The sequence below is a fragment of the Macrotis lagotis genome, chromosome 6, assembly GCF_037893015.1.
Source record: "Macrotis lagotis isolate mMagLag1 chromosome 6, bilby.v1.9.chrom.fasta, whole genome shotgun sequence".
NCBI classification, from domain to species: Eukaryota; Metazoa; Chordata; class Mammalia; order Peramelemorphia; family Peramelidae; genus Macrotis; species Macrotis lagotis.
The window spans coordinates 203961061-203982502 of NC_133663.1; the positions used below are offsets into that span (position 1 = coordinate 203961061).

At 34.9% G+C, this 21442-nt stretch overlaps 1 protein-coding gene across 1 annotated transcript in view; it reads left to right on the plus strand.

Annotated features, from left to right (window-relative positions):
• PROS1 (protein S) overlaps positions 1-21442 on the plus strand; it is an 83279-nt gene that overhangs the window by 15328 nt on the left and 46509 nt on the right. Inside the window, exons 2-3 of the mRNA XM_074192262.1 lie at positions 13515-13672; positions 18444-18468. Of these exons, the coding sequence (XP_074048363.1) occupies positions 13515-13672; positions 18444-18468 (183 nt within the window). The remainder of the gene's footprint in view (positions 1-13514; positions 13673-18443; positions 18469-21442) is intronic.

A 21442-nucleotide genomic window follows, 5' to 3' on the forward strand; every position in this document is an offset into this window, starting at 1 on the left:
TCCCTATGTCTTCATATTGATTTCTTCAAATAAATTCTATTTTTCTCCTTCATTGGAATTGTTTCCCTCTGTGTCTTCAAAATTTTATTTTTGAGAATCTCCCATTGTTCCTTGGCTGATTTACCTTGAATAATTTTAGTTCATATGATCCTATCTATTTTACTTCTAAAACCTTTGAATCTGTGTCCAAAAACTAAGATATATATGAAAATGTACTGAAATTTCTTCTGCAAATTCAAAGTCAGACTGGTTATTTCCCCCCAGGATTCCACTTATTTCTACCTTAGCCACAAGTTTTCCCCTGTTTGTAAGAATCTTATCCATTATAGAATTTGCCTTTGTTCCTTCCCCCCCCTCTACCCCATCCACCTTTTAAAGAATGCAGTTTATCATGAGAGATCATGAGAGAGATCTAGTTGACTCCTAGATAATTGAGGTTGTTTATTATTACTATATTATACCTTTTTGCCATATTTGTTATGTTTCCCAAATACCTTATCTATTTCCCATTTTTGCCCAGGTATTCTATATTTTATTTCAAGGGGAAAAATGACTTCTATATCTCCCTTCACAGATTATTAGGCAAATTATGTCCACTATGCTGCTTCTCTCTGGTTCCTAGATTTTCTGAAATGAGTATACCTTTTTGATATTCAATGCTACTTTCCATCTTCTCCCTATCCTACTTCTTTTGATTAAAGCATATCCATCCATAGCTAAAGTCTGGTCATGGGTTTTATCCCACCAAAGCTTGTAGATATCAAAGGTGACTGATTTTATATCTAATTTGTGCTTACTTCTAGTGATCCTGTTATACTGATGTGCTATATTATCAAACCTTAAAAAAAAAGGAATCCCCTGCTTTGGCAAAATTACAGAGATTACTTACAGACAAAACAACTCTGAATTATGTTTAAGTCAAATATAGACTAAAACAGTCCAACCAAATGATGTTTTAAATGTATCAGAATGGGGAAACTTTAAATTATGGTGAAGCATCTTACAGAAGAATGAACTAACTTTTTCTAACATTGTTATCAATTATAAAACAAGTATAAGTCATCACATTTCTGTGATATTTTAAAGGTGACAAACAACAATTTTAGTAATAACTGACAGTTGACTAGTGAAAAGATAATAGATGTAAAATGATTAGCATAGTGCTTGGCATATAGTAGGTTCTTAATAAATGCTTGCTGTCTTTCCCCCTAGATAGACATGGTATTTTGAGAGACAACAGCAATTAATCATATAAATATTTTTGACTGCCTTTTATGTGCCAGCTAGTCTACTAGGTAGTAGAAATAGAAGAACAAAAATCACACAATCCATGCCATCTATTGAAGAAACAACATGTATGTAGTAGGTATGTATACATATAGATATGGGGCAGGTAGGTGGGAGTCTGGCGGACCTGAGTTCAAATCTAGCATCAGACACTATGTGACTAGGTGAGTTACTTAATCCTATTAGCCTCAGTCTTTATCTGTAAAATGAGCTGGAGAAAGATATTGCAAACCCATTACAGGAGCTTTGCCAAGAAAACTCCAAATGGGGTAGCAAAGATTCAGCTATGACAAACAATTAAACAACACTAGTTAATAATGGCTGGGATTGGCTTGAGCTTAGAATTAGTAAATTCCAAATGAGTTCAAATCCTGCTCTCTTCTTTTACTGGCTAGATGAGTGGGCAAATCAGTTAACCTCTAGGTACCTCAGGCAATTCTCTAGGACTTAAATTTTTTTTCATTACTAAATTGGTAGAGGGAAAAATTAAAACCACCTAGTTAATGTTTACAAAGCATTTCATATACATGATCTTGTTTGATTCTTCTACCAATCCTGTGAAATTTTACTTTTTTTTGGTCTTAACTTGTGATTTCATCAATATGTGGAACTTCTAATGAGGAAACTACCTCTCCAAAACAGATTAACAACTGTTCTCCAGTTTTTCAGTTTAGTCTTATTGTTAAAAAAAGAACATGGGACGACGCTGAGCTTTTATGACTTGCTTAACCTCACATAACCAGGAGTCAGAGAAATAATCTGAACCCAGACCTTTCTGACTGGGCATTCTTTGCATTGACTCAATAATGTATGATCTCTATATAACTATAGATGAAAAAACTGAAACATATGTTGTAATAATACAGTAAATATACTTTATAATATTGTTGAATTCTTATGAAAATTATTTAGAAAATACAAGATTTTTTCAAATAAGTCATGTTATTTAATGGTGAAGACACAGAGAAGAAGATAAAGAAGTGGTCTTGAAGGTAGGAAGACTTGGTTCTATTTATGATATATAACCTTCAGGAAGTCACCCTGAAAATTTTCTCAGAACTCTAGACAATTCTGTAAGATTATAATAAACTGCAGAGAATATTCTAAACTACATTGGCAGAGAGAGAATTTCTTCAACCTGTACTTCCTTGTACCAGCAAAGTCACAATTCTATCTATAAGATAGAAACAACTATTTCAAATATTTCAAAGCACAAGGTCACTTTAAGTTTTATTTAGGTTAAAGATTTCAGTTGTTGTAAGGTCTTAAGAGAAGCACTAGTTCATACTTTCCTTGTTTGGGAGAGGTAGGAGAGGATGTTATAAAATCAAACTAAATGGTTTATAGTTGCTTTTTAAAATATGCAGGAACATTTTACTTTTTCTTTTTCAAAACAGAAACACAGTTCCAGGAAACTAGTTATTAAAATGAAAAGATATGCCAAAAAACCCAAGTCAAATAACTACAAGCAAAACTTGTTACATGATGTTAGAACCAGGGATGTTTGGGTGTCCCGTAATGTGAGAAGGTCAAATGAACAAGGAGGTCTTGACATTACAGTCTTGACAGGTTCCACTTTATGGGACTTGCCATAAAATCCTCTGGAAACAGGGTCAATTTATCACATAAATTTTTTCAGAGAAGAAATAAGGGGAATAACAAGAAATCACTTCCTTTAATCACATATAATCACATAGCTCACATAGCTTCCTAAAGCAAGCACCAATGTGCTGGAAGACACAGGCACATATCCCTACTTTCTCCCCCAAACATGCTCATTTTTCCAACTCTAGGCTTAGAACAATTGTCCCTTAAGTTTTTAAAGAGGCCTCCTCCAGGGTGACCTGCTTAGTCATCTTGATAATAGTATTCATTAGTTACATTTTGGGAACATTCAGATAGTCCTGCTATCTCTTCAGGCAAACAATAGTATATCTAGGGTGGGAAGAATGTCATTTTCCATTCTAAGAGACTGATTAATTTTTGGAGGGAAGCTATATGGTTCCTTTTATTCTTGTTGCTGTTATATACTATTGGCACTTCATTACCCTTTGTCATATCAAAATTTGAATGGGCTGCCCAATTTTCTTATCACAAATCACTTTCTTTCTCTGGTAGTAAATAAATGTCAGTTATCACTACCTGCACTATTCAAATGATCTAAAGCTAAATCTAGGATATTATCATTCTAATTGTTAAACATTTATCCTTCTCTTGCTTCCCATACATTAAGCTGTTTGTTATCTTATGATCCCTGAGTTTCTGAAATCATTTCATAATAATCTAAAATCTAATGTGTTCAGTCTTCCTGAAACACTGAAGTACAATAATTCATTATCTACAGAGCTTTTCCTTGCTTCCCCAGCAGTTGGTACACATGCATATGTTTGTGATCGGAATGGGTGCTTAATTAGTGTTAAATTGCAATGATATTTTCCATTACAACATCATATAAGAACGAGTTGTTCCACCATACTTTTTTTTGGAATAACAGAGTTTGATTATTATGTCAATCGAGTTTAGTAGCAGTCTTCTTTTTTTTTCCTTTTATTTTTAAATTTATTTTCATCCATTTGTACATGTATATTTCCAAGTTACAAAGTTTCCCTCCCCCTCCCTTCCCACCCCCCTCCCTTCAGTTGGGAACAGTCAGGTTAGCATTTTAAATACATATTTTGTTAAACATATTTGCAAATTAGTAGCTTTTGGCATGAGGAATTAGGATTAAGGGAAAGTGATACATAAGAGAAAATTTTTATAAAGTGTTCATCAGATTCAGTAGGGGTGTATTTTGTTTCATTTTGTTTTTCTTCCTCTGGCTTTGGATAATGTAATCCATAATCTGTCAAATGCAGTTGTCCTAGATCTCTGGACTGCCAGAGGAGTTGCTTCCATCAAGGTTGTTCATCGCATAATGTTGATGTGTAAATTGTTTTCTTGGCTCTTCTCCCTTCCTTCAGCATCAGATCCCATAAGTCATTCCATGCTTCTCTAGAGTCTTACCATTTAGTGTTTCTTTCTTTCTGTTTTTTTTTTTTTTAGGTTTTTGCAAGGCAAATGGGGTTAAGTGGCTTGCCCAAGGCCACACAGCTAGGTAATTATTAAGTGTCTGAGACCAGATTTGGGCCCAGGTACTCCTGACTCCAAGGCCAGTACTTTATCCACTACGCCACCTAGCTGCCCCCATTTATTGTGTCTTATAGAACATAATATTCCATAGTATTCATGTACCATAACTTGTTTAGCCATTCCCCAATTGATGGGCATCCCCTCAATTTCCAATTCTTTGCCACCTCAAAAAGGGCTGCTATGAATATTTTGGAACATGTAGTACTTTTTCTATTTTTTACAATTTCTTCTGGATATAGTCCTAGAATTGGAATTGCAGGGTCAAAGGGTATGAACAGTTTTATTAGTAACAGTCTTCTTGAAAGTCAATGCTGCAAGGCAATTTCCAGATGAGGAAATCAAAGCAATCCATAGTCATATGAAAAATTGCTCTAAATCATTATTTATTAGAGAAATGCACATTAAAGCATCTCTGAGATACCACCTCTCACCTCTCAGACTGGCCAATATGACCAGAAAGGACAATGATCAGTGATGGAAGGAATGTGGGAAATCTGGGACACTAATACATTGTTGGTAAACTCATTCAACCTTTCTTGACAGCAATTTGGAATTATGCCCAAAGGGCAACAAAAATTTGCATACCCTTTGATCCAGCAATACCACTACTGGGTCTATACTCTGAAAAGATGATGAAAAAGGGTAAAAACATCACTTATACAAAAATATTCATAGCAGCCCTGTTTGTGGTGGCAAAGAATTGGAAATTAAGTAAATGTCCTTCATTTGGGGAATGGCTTAACAAACTGGTACATGTATGTCATGGGATGCTATTGTTTTATTAGAAACCAGGAGGGATGGGAATTCAGGGAAGGCTGGAGGGATTTGCATGAACTGATGCTGAGTGAGATGAGCAAAACCAGAAAAACATTGTACACCCTAACAGCAACGTGGGGGTGATGACCAACCTTGATGGACTTGCTCATTCCATCAGTGCAACAATCAGGGACAATTTTGGGGAATCTGGGATGGAGAATATCAGCTGTATACAGAGGAAAGAATCATGGAGTTTGAACAAAGACCGAAGACTATTACCTTTAACTTAGGGGAAAAAAAACCTGTTATTATGTAATTCTGCTATCTCTTATACTTTATTTTTCTTCCTTAAGGATATGATTTCTCTCTAATCGAATTCAACTTAGATCAATGTATACCATGGAAACAATGTAAAGACTAACAGACTGCCTTCTGGGGGGGCGGAGATTAGGGGGAAAATTGCAAAACTCAAACTAAATAAAATCTTAAAGAAAAAATAAATTAAAAAAAAAAGAAAGTTAATGCTGCTATTGTTGTTCAGTTATGTCTGACTCTTAGTGACTCCCTGGACCTAGCACAACAATACAGTCCTTGGGATTTTCTTGGCAAAGATATTAGAGTATTTTGCCATTTCCTTCTCCAGTGATTTAAGATAGAGATTAAGTGACTTGTCCAGGGTCACACAGTTTGAAAGCTAATTGAAATTCTTTTTTTTGTTTGTTTGTTTGTTTTACAAGGGAAATGGGGGTTAAGTGGCTTGCCCAAGGCCACACAGCTAGGTAATTATTAAGTGTCTGAGGTCAGATTTGAACTCAGGGACTCCTGACTCCAAGGCTTGGTGCTCAATCACTGTGCCACCTAGCTGCTCCAACAAGTTGAAATTCTTTAACAAGAATTTTTGGATAAAGGATATTTTATAACACTTTAAATACTTTATATCATTTAAGCCTTTTACTAAACCTCTGAAAAAGGTACCAATATTATTGTTCCATTTTACAGATGAGTAAAAGAATTTTGTTGCTCATTCATTCTGTTGTATCCAACTCTTTCTGATACCATAGAGAATTTTCTTGGCTGAGATACTAGAATAGGTTGCCATTTTTTTTTACAGTGGATTAAAGCAAACAAAACTTAAGACTTGCTCAGGGTCAGTGAGTGTCTGAGGTCAAATTTGAACTCAGAACTATCCCAGTTCCAGGCTCAGTGCTCTATCTGATGAGCTACCTAGCTGCCTCCAGTCACCTACTGCAAGATTAGTTAAACCTTATTGACTCAATTTCCTCATCTGTAAAATGAGCTGGAGAAAAAAATAGCAAGCCATTCTAGTATCTTTGCTAAAAAACAATTCCAAATGGGGTCACAATAGTCCATATGGGGACATGAAATGAAATGAAAAATGACTGAATAACAACAAGACAGAGGTATTAAATCACCAGAAGTTGATGAGATTACCAAATTAAATAGTATAGAGGGAAAAGAGAAGAGGGCCTAGAATAGAACTAGAGTTTGTGGTTATTCTGTCAAAGTTCTATTAATATGAATAGAGAGGAAATTGCCACACATTTTCACTTCAGAGTTTCAGTTATCTTAAGGGAAAGATTTCCTACTAATCATAAGGACTTGTTTCCCATAGACTCATAATGTTCTCTTAAACTTCTATTTGCTTAAAAACAGTGGTCAGATCTCTCCCTAATTTTCTTTTTGCGCGCGCGTGTGTGTGTGTGTGTGTGTGTGTGTGTGTGTGGTTGTTGGTTGTTGATTGTTTTTGGTTTGTTTGGGTTTTTTTTTAAAAACACTCCTTGAAATTGGAGGGGAAAAATCACTTATAGCTTTGGTCCATGTATTCAGTATACAATGTAAGTCAGACCTGGGATAGTTTTTTATTTCCTCCACAGAAAAGAAATAATTAGCAAACACAATTATTCATTGACAAAAACTTGGAGACTTTAAATAATCAAGACATATGGTAGTTTTCAGGCTTGCTGAATTGATATTTCACAACACCTTGCCTCTGTTCTATCTAAACATTTCCTTCCAAGTCCATGCATTCTGTCTAACTATGTCATGTCTTGATCATTGCCTTCAAGAAGACTGTAGTTGTATAAAATTCTTGCTGCTAACAAACTCATCTACTTGAAGTGCCAAAAATCTCTGGGAATCTGGAACTCACAAGATTGCCCCAAAGGTTCTTTTCAGGAAAGAAACAAAACAGAAGAGGCAGCTGAAAATCCAGGCATAGGTTAACCTTGGCAAGACATGTGCTTTTGGTGCCATATGCTTGTAGCTTATAGGGTGAGAAAATGGCATTAGATCTCTACCCTCCTTCTCCAGGGAGAGGTTCAGGTAACCCTGAATCACTTGGCAGTCAGAAAACTTCCTTTTTAAAGGTCCTTTGAGAGACCTGTTCAATGACAAATAAGAGGATTGCTCTTTTGAATAATGTTCACTTTTGGGTGAAGTAGGGTCCTTAAAGTTTCATTGGTCTTGAATTCAGGGCAGGTGTGAAGGAAGTAGGGGAGGATGGACAGATAGATGACAACTCCCTGGTGCTGCTTTTCAAAGATAAATCTGTTCACTAGGGAAAAAAATCCACAAATTTATTCAACTCTCAACTCTGAGGAAATAAGAAAGTTCTTATCTCACTCTTCAAAGATAAATAATACTCTGGATTATTCAGGGGCATCTGATGGAATTAGCTTGCCTCTTTGCTTTTCTACCTTCCTCTGTCAAAGTTTTTGGACCTTAAAGGATTAATTCCAGCAGATGAGAAACCAGGAGAGAAGAGAAAATCAATTAAATTTGTTTTTTGTTTATCTGACAAAAGGATCATCTAGAGAAAAGATACTGGATACTAAGCTTTTGAAAAGCTGTGAATTCCAATACTTTTCTTACTCTTCTTATCAAATTACATAGATAATTAAAAGTGAAATTTATTTTGAGGGCCTGCTTAATAGTAGTTTGTTTTCTTTTTGTATTTTCCCTCAATAAATACCAAGTTTTTCACTATCTTTGAGAAATTTTGTCAGGAAGAAAGGAAACAAGCATACAATTAAGGGTTGATTGTGTTTCAAACAATGTACTAAAACCACTAAGTATGCAAAAATAGAAAAGAAAAAAATCCCTGCCCTCCATGTGCTTACTTTATAAAGGTGGAAGAGAGCACACAAGTCATTTTATATGCACATTTGGTATGATGCTTTGTTCACAGTAGCAATTATGAAATACATACATATATATATATATATACATATATATGCATTTTCTATAAATGAAATGAGAATAGTGCTTCCCCCTCACAGAATGACAAGAACCTAGTCATTGTTTAAGTCATTGGTATGTGTGTACTGCACAATGTACAAATAAAAATAAAATAAAATGTCTATTTTCAAAAAGTTTGTGTTCTACTGGAGGAAATCCAGCCTTTAAGTTAGTGCAAGGTGGTAATTTAAAAGAGCAAAGTATATTAATATTTAAGGAAAACAGGAAAAATTTGTTGTAGAAGGTGAAGACTTGAAGGAAGCTAAAAGATTAGCTTGCTTGCTATCATTGGAGACAAGTTATTCAAAAACCATGGAAGTAAGAGATGAGATGAGGCATGCTACCTTAAGAAACAGCAGGTGGAACAGTTTGATTTGCAGATAGTGTGAAAATGAGTAATGACATAAGTTTGGAAAGGTAGATTAGAGCCAAAATATAAAGACCTTTATATAGGAAGCTGTAGAAATTTGTCATTTGTTTTAGAAACACTAAAAAACTTGATCATAGTAGTAATATGATTAGATCTGTGCTGTGGGAAAATTATTATGGTACTCATAAGAAAGTGGATTCAGAAAAGAGAGACACTAGAAGCATGGAGAGCAATTATGAGGCTATTCAGTTAGAGTTCTTGAAGGTCTGAACAAAGGTAATGAAGACCTGACTTCGTGCATTGAGAACAAGGGGTAGATAGCAGAAATATTGAGGAGGTAGAATTTATTGACAAGACTCTGATTGAAAGGATGGTGATGTCCTTAATAGAAATAGAGAAATTTGGAAGAAAGGCATGTTATAAGAGGAAGATGATGAGTTTTGTATTGGGAAGGTTACATTTGATTTACCTGAGAAACAATTAGATGGAGATATCTAGGAGACACTTGGCAATATGAACTAGAGCCCAAGAAACATGTTCACTCTGAAAAGCCATCTGAGGAGTATTAGAAAACAGGAAGGATATCACAGAAGGATAATGAACTTGACTTCATTTTCTGGGAAATTTCTTTTTCTTTTTTTGAATTATAAAGATTTTATTTATTTTGAGTTTTATAATTTTCCCCCTAATCTTACTTTCCCCCACCCCCCACAGAAGGCAATTTACCAGTCTTTACATTGTTTCTGTGGTATACATTGAACCAAATTGAATGTGATGAGAGAAATCATATCCTTAAGGAAGAAACATAAAGTATAAGAGATAGCAAGATCAGACAATACGATAATCAGTTTTTTTTTCTAAATTAAAGGTAATAGTCCTTGGTCTTTGTTCAAACTCCACAGTTCTTTCTCTGGATACAGATGATATTCTCCATTGCAGAAAGCCCCAAATTGTTCCTGATTTCCAATTCTTTGCCACCACAAACAGGGCTTCTGTGAATATTTTTGTACAAGTGATGGTTTTACTCTTTTTCATCATCTCTTCAGGGTATAGACCCAGTAGTGGTTTCATTTACACTTTTCATTTACATTTCATTTACATTTTGAGAACTTTTTATTTTAATTTTTCCTCAAATTAAGTGTAAAAAACAATTTTTAACATTTAAAAATATTTCTGATTTCCAAATTCTCTCCCTCCTTCTTCATTCCTTTGCCCCATTGGTATAGGTATACCAAGCAATTTGCTATAGGTTATATATATATATATATATGCAGTCATGCAAAACAAATTTCCAAGGTGTGTTGTGAAAGTACAGACAAAAAAACCAAGAAAAATAAAAAAGTAAAGAAACAGTATGCTTTGATCTGCATTCAGACTCTATCAGTTCTTTCAGTAAAGATGGATAGCATTTTTCATAAGTCCTTCAGAATTGACTTGGATCATTGTATTGCTGAGAATAAATCATTTCACAGTTGATCATCGTACAAAATTTCTGTAACTGTATAAAATGTTTTCTGGTTCTGCTTGTTTCATTTTGTATGTATTCATATAAGCCTTTCCAAGTTTTTCTGGGACCAATGGGCTCATCCTTTCTTTATATTCCATTACAATCTTATACAACAACTTGTTCAGTTATTCCTTAATTGTTGGACATTCCCTCAATTTCTAATTCTTTGCCACTATAAAAAGAGCTTCTATTTAATATTTTTATATGTATAGTTTTTTTCTTTTTCTTTTTTTTAAATCTATTTGGGATACATACTGAGTAGTGGTGTTGCTATTAACATGTAGGCATAGCTTAATAGCCCTTTGGGGATAGTTCCAAATTGTTATACAGAAAGGTTGAATTTGGAATACACCTTCATTTTAGACCTTAGAATTCATTAGAGACTCAGTTTTCCTCCATCTCCTTCAACATTTGTCATTTTCATTTTCTTTCATTATAGTCAATCTTATAGGTATAAGGTGTTACCCCAGAGTGGTTTTAATTTGCATTTATCTAATAAATAGTGATTTAGATAATTTTTATATGATAATTGATAGCTTTATTTTCTTCACCTGAAAACTGTTCATATATTTGACATTTTTACAATTGAAGAATGACTCATTTCTCCAAATTTCACTCAGTTTTCTATATATCTGAGAAATGAGGTCTTTAAAAAAGAAATTTGCTATAAAATTTTTTCTGCAGTTATGATTAGTTTGTATTTCTCTTCATCCTATTTCCCCCATTTATCCTACTTTCTTTTTCCTTTTACTCTATCCATTCTCAAATACCTTTTACTTTTGACTTATAACTTCTTCAATCTATCACACATACACCACCACCCCACAATCCCTTCTCCTATTTTCCTTTAGGGTAAGGTAGATTTCTATACCCAACTGAGTGTGTATGTTATTTCCCTTTTGAGCCAGTTCCTATGAGAGTAGGATTTATGTGCTCCCTCCTTTCCCCATCTCACCCATCTTGCCATCCAATGTAAAATTTCTTTTGGGTCTTTTTTTTCTTACCCAAAATTCTACATCTCCTTTCCCCATTCTTCCAGTGCATTCTTCTTTCTCATCCCTTAATGTTTTTTTATAATATCCATAATATTCAACTCCCACTTGTGCCCTCTGTCCTTACTCCTTCTAACTGATAATGAAAAGTTTTTTAGGAGTTAGAAGTATCATTTTCTTGTGTAGAAATGTAAATAGTTTAACCTTATTTAATCTCTTATGATTTCTCTTTCCTTTTTACTTTTTTATGCTTCTCTTGAGTCTTGCATTTGAAAGTAAACTTTTCTATTCAGCTCTGATCTTTTCATTAGGAATGCTTATTTCATTGAATATTCATATTTCCTCCCTGAATGCTTGCATTCAGTTTTACTGAGTAGATGAATCTTGGCTGTAATCTTAGGTCTTTTGCCTTGGAACATCATAATACCTTCCCTCTAATTCTTTAATGTAGAAAACTGCTAAATTTTGTATTTTCCTGACTATGGCTCCATGATAATTAAATTTTAGGTTGCTTGTAATATTGTTTCCTCAACTTGGGCATTCTGGAATTTGGTTATAATGTTCATTGGAGTTTTCATTTTGATTTCTCTTTCAGGAGATGAACAGTGGATTCTTTCAGTCTTCATTCATTCATTCATTCATTCATTTATTATTTTTTAGGGTTTTTGCGAGACAATGGGATTAAGTGGTTTGTCCAAGGTCACATAGCTAGGTAATTATTAAGTGTCTGAGTCTGGATTTGAACTCAGGTACTCCTGACTCCAGGGCCAGTGCTCTATCCACTGTGCCACCTAGCCGACTCCAATTTTTATTTTACTCTCTGGTTTTAGAATATCAGAAAAGTTTCCCTTGATAATATCTTTAAAGATGATGTCTAGACTATTTTTTTTTTTTGATCATAGTTTTCAGGTTACACTTGAGTTTTTGAAAATCAGCATTGCAAGATGGTAGAGGCATGGTTAGCTAGATAGTTGTTGCAAAAAAAAAGATCTGGGAGTTTTAATTGACTGGTAGCACAATATAAGTCAGCAATGTGAAGTGGCAGTCATGGGGGGATACACCTGGTTAGGAGGTGATATATTAATGAAAATATAGAAGAGGAGATTGAGAAGTCATTAAGATAGGAAAAGAGCCAGTAAATAGCTATGTCATTAGAAAAATAAATAAATACTGAGAGAATAACCAGGAGGATGGGGTAATCAATAGTTTCAAAAACTGAAGCAAAGTCAAAAAAGCATGATAACTAATGGGTAATTTTATCAAGAGTGATTTTCATTGAGTAGTGGAGTTGGAAGCCAGGTTGCAAAGTGTTAAGAAGTAAGAATTTAAAAAGTAAAGGTAATTAGACTGTACTTTTTTAGTTGGAGTTTGACTTGTGAACATTTGATCTTGTATACAAAATATGAGGATAGTTCCCTAACTTTGTATGCTGAGGAAATTTGTTGTTCTATGTGAATAGTGTATTTATTAACAAAAAATAGTACACTTTCACTTTTAAGGCCATATATAAATTGTAAACTTTAAAAATTTAAGGTTAAAAGAAAATGATGGAAAATATAGCTTAGATATGAAGTTTATTCTCTAAGATTTAATGATAGATGAAGTCTATCTATCCAAGATGAGCACCTTGAACAAAGAGAGTATTTATCCATAAACAAAGAATAATAAACCTCATTAACCTCCTAGGAGACCTGTCCATTAAGTTCACAAGATTAGGTTGCTCACATTTCCTTATACTACTTATCTGGTTCAAATGAGAATGAATTGTTATCACTTTTTTTTTTTTTTAGGTTTTTGCAAGGCAAATGGGGTTAAGTGGCTTGCCCAAGGCCACACAACTAGGTAAAAAGTGTCAGAGAACCCTGAGTTCAAGGCCAGTGCTTTATCCACTGTGCCACCTAGCTGCCCCCTGAATTATTGTCTCTTCCTGCATTTAAAGTATAATGGATAATACAGATTTTTCCAGCTTCCTAATAATTTGTCTTTCTGAGTTTTTAATTAACATTGTCAAGATAACAGTCCATTTCTTACAACAACAACAACAACAACAACAAAAACCAGACTTTTTAACCAGGAATATAGGTTTGAAATCTTACTAAATTTTCTCAATACTTAGTCCAAAAATTTTTGGGTACTGTATATGAAACAAAAATATTATAAAAGAAAAAAACAAAAAAATGAATTAATACAAGCTTTATTTTTTCTTTCCACAAAGTTTTGTCGAAACAACATGCCTCTCAGATCCTTATAAGGAAACGCCGAGCAAACAGTTTTATGGAAGAAACTAAAAAAGGAAATCTTGAACGAGAATGCATTGAAGAATTATGTAACAAAGAAGAAGCCAGAGAAGTCTTTGAAAATGAGCCAGAGACGGTAAGAGTCTGTAACATGTTAAAGGTCAGGATTTGAATTGTGGGAGCACAGAAGAACAAGAATCACTACTTGGTAGCAAAAAGAATTGTTATCCAAGAGGATAGGCTCACTTTTCTAGCAGTAGAGAGAATCCCCAATAAAGATTTTGTGAAATGAGCTTCTTGCTGGCTTCACTGGATTCAGCCAGGTAGAGGCTTTATTAAACCAAATTAAGTGGTTCCTTTATGGTAAGGAGCCTTGAGTTTGTGACCCAGCAAGTCACAGACCTCTAGGCAGTTACACAGATAGAAGAGTTCACCAGCCAGGGTTTATCCTATTACCTGGTTGGGCTGGTGTATATAATTCCTTTAGCCAGTGTCAGATGAGAGATAATGCTATTGGATTCTCCTCTTCATTCCTTTTTTCTTGCAGTGATATCAGATGTTGATTGAAAACTGACAACAGGAGGGGCCAGGGGTAGCAAAGGGGCTGTCTACACTAACATTATAACTTCTGTGACTGCCCAGCTAACCCAGTTAGTCTAATAATCAAGCTGGCTAAGAGATATCCATCAAACAGCAGTAGCAACAATAATAATTACAATACTTTGAATGTCCTTGGATTATTGCACCCTGAATCTTCCTTCCCTCCCTATTCCTTCTGGAGTCATTGTGGGTTGTTTCTAGGTGACTCTTCACTGTTTCTTCTGGTATAATGGCAAGAGTCTTGAATCAAGAGTCAAAGGAACTGGCTTCAGATCACTTCTGAGCATTTCTGTGGCCAAGAGTCTAATCCCTACTCTGTTACCAACTGTAAGACTTAAGAAACTTAAGTCTATGGGCTACATTAGTTACTTAAGGATTTGCATGGATGTGCTCCAAGTGTTCCAAAGTCAGCTCAGGAAAGCTGGTTGTATAATTTTCAGCACAAGCATTTATACTTTATACCTCATGGGGCATTGAGATGGTAAGGTGGATAGAATGCCAAGCCTGAAATCAAATCTGGTCTCACTCACTATCTGTGTGCCTCTCGGCAAATCACGTAACTCTGGTTGCCTCTGTTCCTTACCTGTACAATGATCTGGAGAAAGAAATGGCAAGCTACTCTAGTATCTTTACCAAGAAAATCCCAAATAGGGTCATGAAATGGGGACATGACCAAGCAATATCAACATTTATACCTTGGAAATCAGCAAACACTATGACTTAAGGCTTGATTTGTTATTTTATTGATTGTCTAGACTCAACAAAGATGATAATGCAGATTCAGTTTAATATTGTACTGTCCTATGTTATTTTTAGAGAGCCAATTGTTAAAAACTTAGCAGCATACCAGTGGTTGAATGGTCTGAATTTTTAGAATCATAGACTTAGAGGGAATCTCATTAGAACTGAAGATCTCAGAGGCCAAATTTCTTATTTTATAGATAAGGAAATTGAGACCTAGTAATTAAGTAATTGTTTCAATGTCATAGATAAGGTGGTATCTGAACCTTGGCCTTAATCTCTAGTCTATATAATACAATGTGACCTTTAAAAAGCCTGGGTTGAGTCAGGATTGAATTTTATATTCTAAGTCATAAGGATTCTTTCCTTTTTTTTTTTGCTTGCTTATTGTGTAGGTATGCAAAATGGAGAAGGACACTTGATAATTACCTAGCTATATGATCTTTGGCAAGTCACTTAATTCCATTGCCTTGCAAAAAAAATTGAAAATATGCATTATGTACATATGTTCCTAGATCTTGGGTGAATGACTACCTGTTAGCCTTAGAGCAGTTATAGGCAGTCCCCAATTGCAAATTCCCAGCTCATACATACCTTATCTTTGTAAAGTGGCTAGCCAGTTTGCCAAAAGAATCTCTTTTTTCTTCTACAAGTGGGGAATCTCTTTCCCTTCCCCTTTTTCCCTTTTTCTCTTTCTTCCTTTCTTTCTCTTTGCTCTTTTCAAGACTTGTCATTCCCTTCACCCTTGATGCTGCAGAGGACTTCCTTTACTATTCATGAAGGTCTCAAGCTCCCCCATAATTACTCTACTCTAAAACCTGGTCTTCGGTTCTATCCACTTTAGTGTAATAGTGGGAAAGAGGAGAAATATTGCAATTCCCATAGTTTCTCTTTTCACTCAGGTCTTTTTCCCAGAGGTTTTTGGCAATGGTAAAATAGAAAGGAACAATAAGTAAGGAGGAAAGGAAAGAAGAAGAAGCACCCTTAATGCTGCTTATTTTAAGCCATTCTCTCTAGCCCAGCATTAGTCATTGTTAGCTTTGAAGAGAAAGGAACCAGGGAGATGAGGAGGGAAGAAAGATGGGTAGATTTAGAGGAAGACCAACAATTTTTTATACTTTTATATCCTGTCAACCTGAGATTATAAGTTCACAAATCTAGATAGGATCTTCAGAGGCCATCTAATCTAACCCCTTCATTTTGCAGATAATAAAACTAAAGCTCTGGGAAGTTAAATAGTCACCAAGGTATCAGGGATAGTAAGCTTCATAGATTGAATCTAAACTCAGGTCCTCTGACTTTTGAGTTAGCTTACTCTCCATTATATTATGTTTATGTTTATCCTAATTTGAAATCTGGTGTCAAGAGGAAATAGGGGAATAAAATGGGTTGTCTCAATCCCTTCCTTACATGATGATGATGATGATGTTTGTTTTTCATCCTCGAAGAAGACCATGACATCAGGGAGGTGATGCCATGACAAGCACATGATTTGGATTTGAGTGAGGGGAGGACTGTACAAAGTCACCAACCTCACTGTCTCCTCCACAGCCAGCTGGATCCAGTGGCCAGATGCAAGGCAGTTGGTTAAGTGAATTGTCATATGTCTGAAACTGAATTTGAATTTCTGTACTCTTGATTTCAAGGCCAGAGCCACCAAGCTGCCCCTCCTTTCATGAGGAGTTGCCAGCAACCTCCTTACATTACTACCTGACCTAATACAGATGATTAATACTAGGCCTGGAGCTGAGTTCACATCTGACCTCCTCAGTTTCAGACATGTTCTAAATTCTGTGACCTTGGATTTGTCACTTAATCTCCATTTGCCTCAATTTCCTCAACTGCAGGATAGAGATAATAATAATACTATCTCACAAAGGTTGTCATGAGGATCAAATGAGAAAATATTTGTAAAAAGCACTTAGCTTATGACTTGGCACAGAATGGGTACAGCTAATGATTATTTTCTTTCCTTCCCCTTACTTTCCTATAGCTCCCTATACCCCAATCTTCACTTCCATTTTCTTTAGGTTTTTGCAAGGCAAATGGGGTTAAGTGGCTTGCCCAAGGCCACACAGCAAGGTAATTATTAAGTGTCTGAGGCTGGTATTTGAACTCAGGTACTCCCTGACTCCAGGGCCAGTGCTCTATCCACTGTGTCACCTAGCTGCCCCTTCACTTCCATTTATCATGGTTTCAGCCCCTATATTAGTCCCTAACTTTATTTAAAAGGCCCATCTTACTCCTAAATCTGGTGATTTGGGGGGTGTAGACTCCCAAGGGATATATATGGATAATTTTCAGGGAGTTGTGAACTTGGACCTCCAAATGATTGCTTTCCTTTGTAATTCTATTTATTTTAGAATGTTATTTTGAGAAGGATTCCACAGACTTAATCATATTGCTAAAGGGATTCATGACCCCAAGAATAACCACTCCTCTAGACCATGGCACCTGCTCATTACCTCTTGCCACCCCCCTTAATTTCTTCTCCCTTAAACTTTATCCTTGAGACCCTGCCCCATATTCCCTAGTTTCAGAAGCCCCAAACCTGCTCTTATATCTTGCCCTTCTAATGTCTCTTACCCAATCTACCAGAGCCAAAGTAGTTTGTGGGAGTCTCAGTTTCATTGCTTGGCTACAGAAGGGAGAGAAGTATTCCTGGGATTTTAAGTTGTAATGTAGACTATAATGTCCTAGAGAAGCACTGTTACATATGGTGGTAAGGTTTAATGGTGTTAACTCTAAACTTCAGATGCATTATAAGTCAAATGGACTTTTTTGGGCTGACCTGGGAATGTTATCACCATGTATAAAATATTGTTTCTAAGGGAAAATGCCTTTATAATATAAAAATTGATTTACAAATAAAGAACATAGACTATTTTTAAATTGGGGATTTTGTGAAGATAAAATGATAAATTATTTTATTCATAGATAATATTTATTGAATTCAGTTAGTCTGAAAGATATAGCATATGATGCACCAAGTAGACTTTTTAAAATTTTTTATTTATTTTTATTTATTTTTTTTTAGGTTTTTGCAAGGCAATGAGGTTAAGTGGCTTGCCCAAGGCCACACAGCTAGGCAATTAATAAGTGTCTGAGGCTGGATTTGAACTCAGGTACTCCTGACTCCAGGGCCAGTGCTCTATCCACTGCACCACCCAGCTGCCCCACAAGTAGACTTTTGATTATCAAAGATGATGGAGTAGATTTGAAGAAGTAGGCAGGATCAAGTGAGCTAATAATAATAATAAAGCACTTTGCAAGCCATAAAGTGCTATATAAATGCTTGTTATTATTATTCATGTTAGAATCTTTCTTTTCGATTAAGAGAGCATAGATTTTAAATTAATCAATCAATAAACAATTCAAGTTTATTTGCCATTTCTTTGTATACTGCTGGTTACTCAGTTTTATAAAACTTACAGTAATATTTCAATATAAAAAATGTCCATAATATGCATCATAGTTTTCATCTATAATTTAAAGACAATAGTTGAAAATTATAACTGTAGTATAATTTAAATTTACTAAGATATATTTTCTCCTTTTTTTTCTAGAACTACTTTTATCCGTTATACTTAGGTAAGTTGAAAAAACTACAATAAAAAATGTTTAGAATTAAATGGGATCTTAGATGTCATTGAATTGAAGCTACCTCCCATTTATTCTTGTAATTCTAATAATCTTGTCATTCAAAGAAACTTGCATTTTTCTGTCCTTTATCTGTGTTAGATAGATAGTTACATACATGTGGACTTTAATTTCTCGGTGACATATACATATATATGGACTGGTGGTCCAGGAAGAGTCTTTTGGGTTTGGTGAATCACAGGGATAGTGAGAATAACAATGGGGAAGTCAACTGATGTGCCCTTTCCAGAGGCAATGGTTTATTGATTCAGAGAAGTAGTATAAAATAGGGCAGGGGGTATAAGAAAATAGTAAGGCTATTGATGGAATGGATGGTAACTGCATTGGAATTGAAACAATAATTGATTTTGAGGGCTGTCTAGATCTAGTGGCTCATATGTGCTTACACTTGCTGACTCTCCCATCAGAACAGCATGGTCCAAGTGTATGCTGAGTGAATTAAGTCACCCAGGGAATGATTTCAGGAGGTCTTCTGGTGTAGAGGAAACAATGGCAAGATGATGGCTTGGCTTGGATAGTGGGATGAGATGGAAAGCATTGCCTGTGGTTTTTGATAGTCTAGATAGGATCTTCTAATTTTTTGGCTAAGATATTATTTACAATTTTGAGGGGGGTACTAATTTCAAGAGAATAGAAAACTAGATTAAAAGGGGTAGTGAAATGAATGTGAAGAAAGAGAAGCAGTGAGTGTAGATTTTTTAATAATTTAGTGGCAGAAGGGAGGAGAACTTTCAGATGATAGTTACAGGGAAGTCAAGGTGAAGGAAATAATTTTTTTTAAGGATGGAGGGAAACCCTAGCTTTTCTCATAGGTAAGGATAAGCAATGTCTGTACAAGTGATATCTCCTTTTCATTAAGTAGTTTCCTTAACTGGAACCTTGTCTTTCAGGAAGAATATGACTCCCTGCTCCTAGTAAACCAGATTCATAGCAGTTTTTTCCACTGATCAAGTCATAAATTCTGCAATAGATTTAGCCTTCCAATTCAAAAGCAAGTTTTTCAGACTCTTAGATAATGTCTCTGAAGCCCTGATGATTATTTGAATTCTCAAATGACCTTTGACCCTTTGAGATAGATTAACATTACCTTAATATACTAAAGGATATCAAGCACAAAATAACCTTTGTGACTGCCATTTTTCCTCAGATGTGCATGATGAATATATGTGATAGATAAGGTCAATTAAGTATAAAAATCCAACTTTGTTTATACCAGAGATAATAAATTGTTTATCTTTTATATATTTATATATATATATACATATATATATAAATTATATATAAAGATTATATATTACATATAACATATAAAGATATAAAGATAATTATATATATATATATATATAAATTATATAAATCTGCCTGTTTTTTCAGATAATTTTCTATGTTATCAGGACAGTGCCTTTATTCATGTGGGGATTATTTGACATTATTTTCTCTTAATCTTCTTAATATTTAAAATTTAAAATATAAATTTTAGACCCTGGAAGGTAGAAAGTTACCACATAGGCATGGGAAAAAGCATCTTTTGGTTATTGGCATCAGGTGGGAGATCTATTAGAGAGCATGAGTTACCAACTAAAAAAAAAAACACATACACACCTCAGGTTAGTGGGGAACTTATTCTAGGATGCTTGGAGCTCAAAAGGAATGAGAATGAGAATTAGAAGACACTTTAGATAAATCTAGTCATAGATCAAGGGTTAAAAGGGACTTAAGAATCCATCTAGTTTTGTCTTCTCATTTTACAGAAAAGTCATTTGGGTCTTGGACAAAGAAAGTGCCAGTAAGCTCCTTACAGTCCTGAAATACAGAAGAAAACAAATTACCTCAGGTCTAGAAGCAAATTGTTGAATTTATATTATCTAAAAGTCTACACACTAAATTAACATTTGCCCCCATTCAATATTTCTGACTTTGAAGAGAAGACAAAGAAGAAGAATCAGGCAAATGATGGCGGGGGGGGGGGGGGGGGGGGGGTGGATAAAGAATAGACCTAATTCACTGTGTTTTCATATACCACTATGCTTACCCAATGAACTTTTTTTTGGTGAGACAATCAGGGTTAAGTGATTTTCCCAGGGTCACACAGCAAAGAAGTGTTAAGTATATGAGATAAAATCTGAACTCATATCTTCTTGATGCTAGGACTAGTACTCTATCTACTTGTGCCACCTAACTGCTCCTTGATGAATTTTTAAATTTTTCTTCTTGATCTTCTTGATAACCCATCTCTCCCTAAAATTTTCTTGATAACCCATCTCTCCCTAAAATTTTCCTTAAAAAACTAAAAGAGGACTGATGCTGTTTCTAGGGGAAAGAGAAAGAGAAAAATGATAGAGGAGGGGGGGAAATATTTGTTTTCAATCACAGTGGTAGTAAGAATGCTAATTTAAAAAAGAGAGATGGTAGTTTGAGCAGTTCAGGGACTTCTTCACAAAAGAAAAAAAGGTTCCACATTCTTTCTTAGAGGAAAAAAAGTGGTACTTTGTTCCAGGATTACAAAATTAAAAGGTTACTAATAACACCTAAATCCCATAACAAGAAACTCTCTGAGTTTATAACTGGGGGGGAAGGAATTTTGTTCCATGATAATAAAATTTAGAAACTGCAAAAAATTAGATGATCAGAAGCCTCTTGAACTTAGCACCTGGTCAACAAGAACTAAATGGGAGGCAACCAAATGAAAAAGTTTCATCATTTTCCGCCCTTTTTTTCCCCCATTGGTAACTTACCTAACCATGACCCAGTTGTATGTCCTGGGGTCTACTCATAGGAATAATATGTATTTTTTTTTCCTTTTGTCCTGCTCCTCCCCCATTAATAATCATTACTTAGTTTGTCAGCTTTTAACAGTTTTCTCCTCAAAAATGTTTCTTATTATGTTATATATGAAACATCTAAG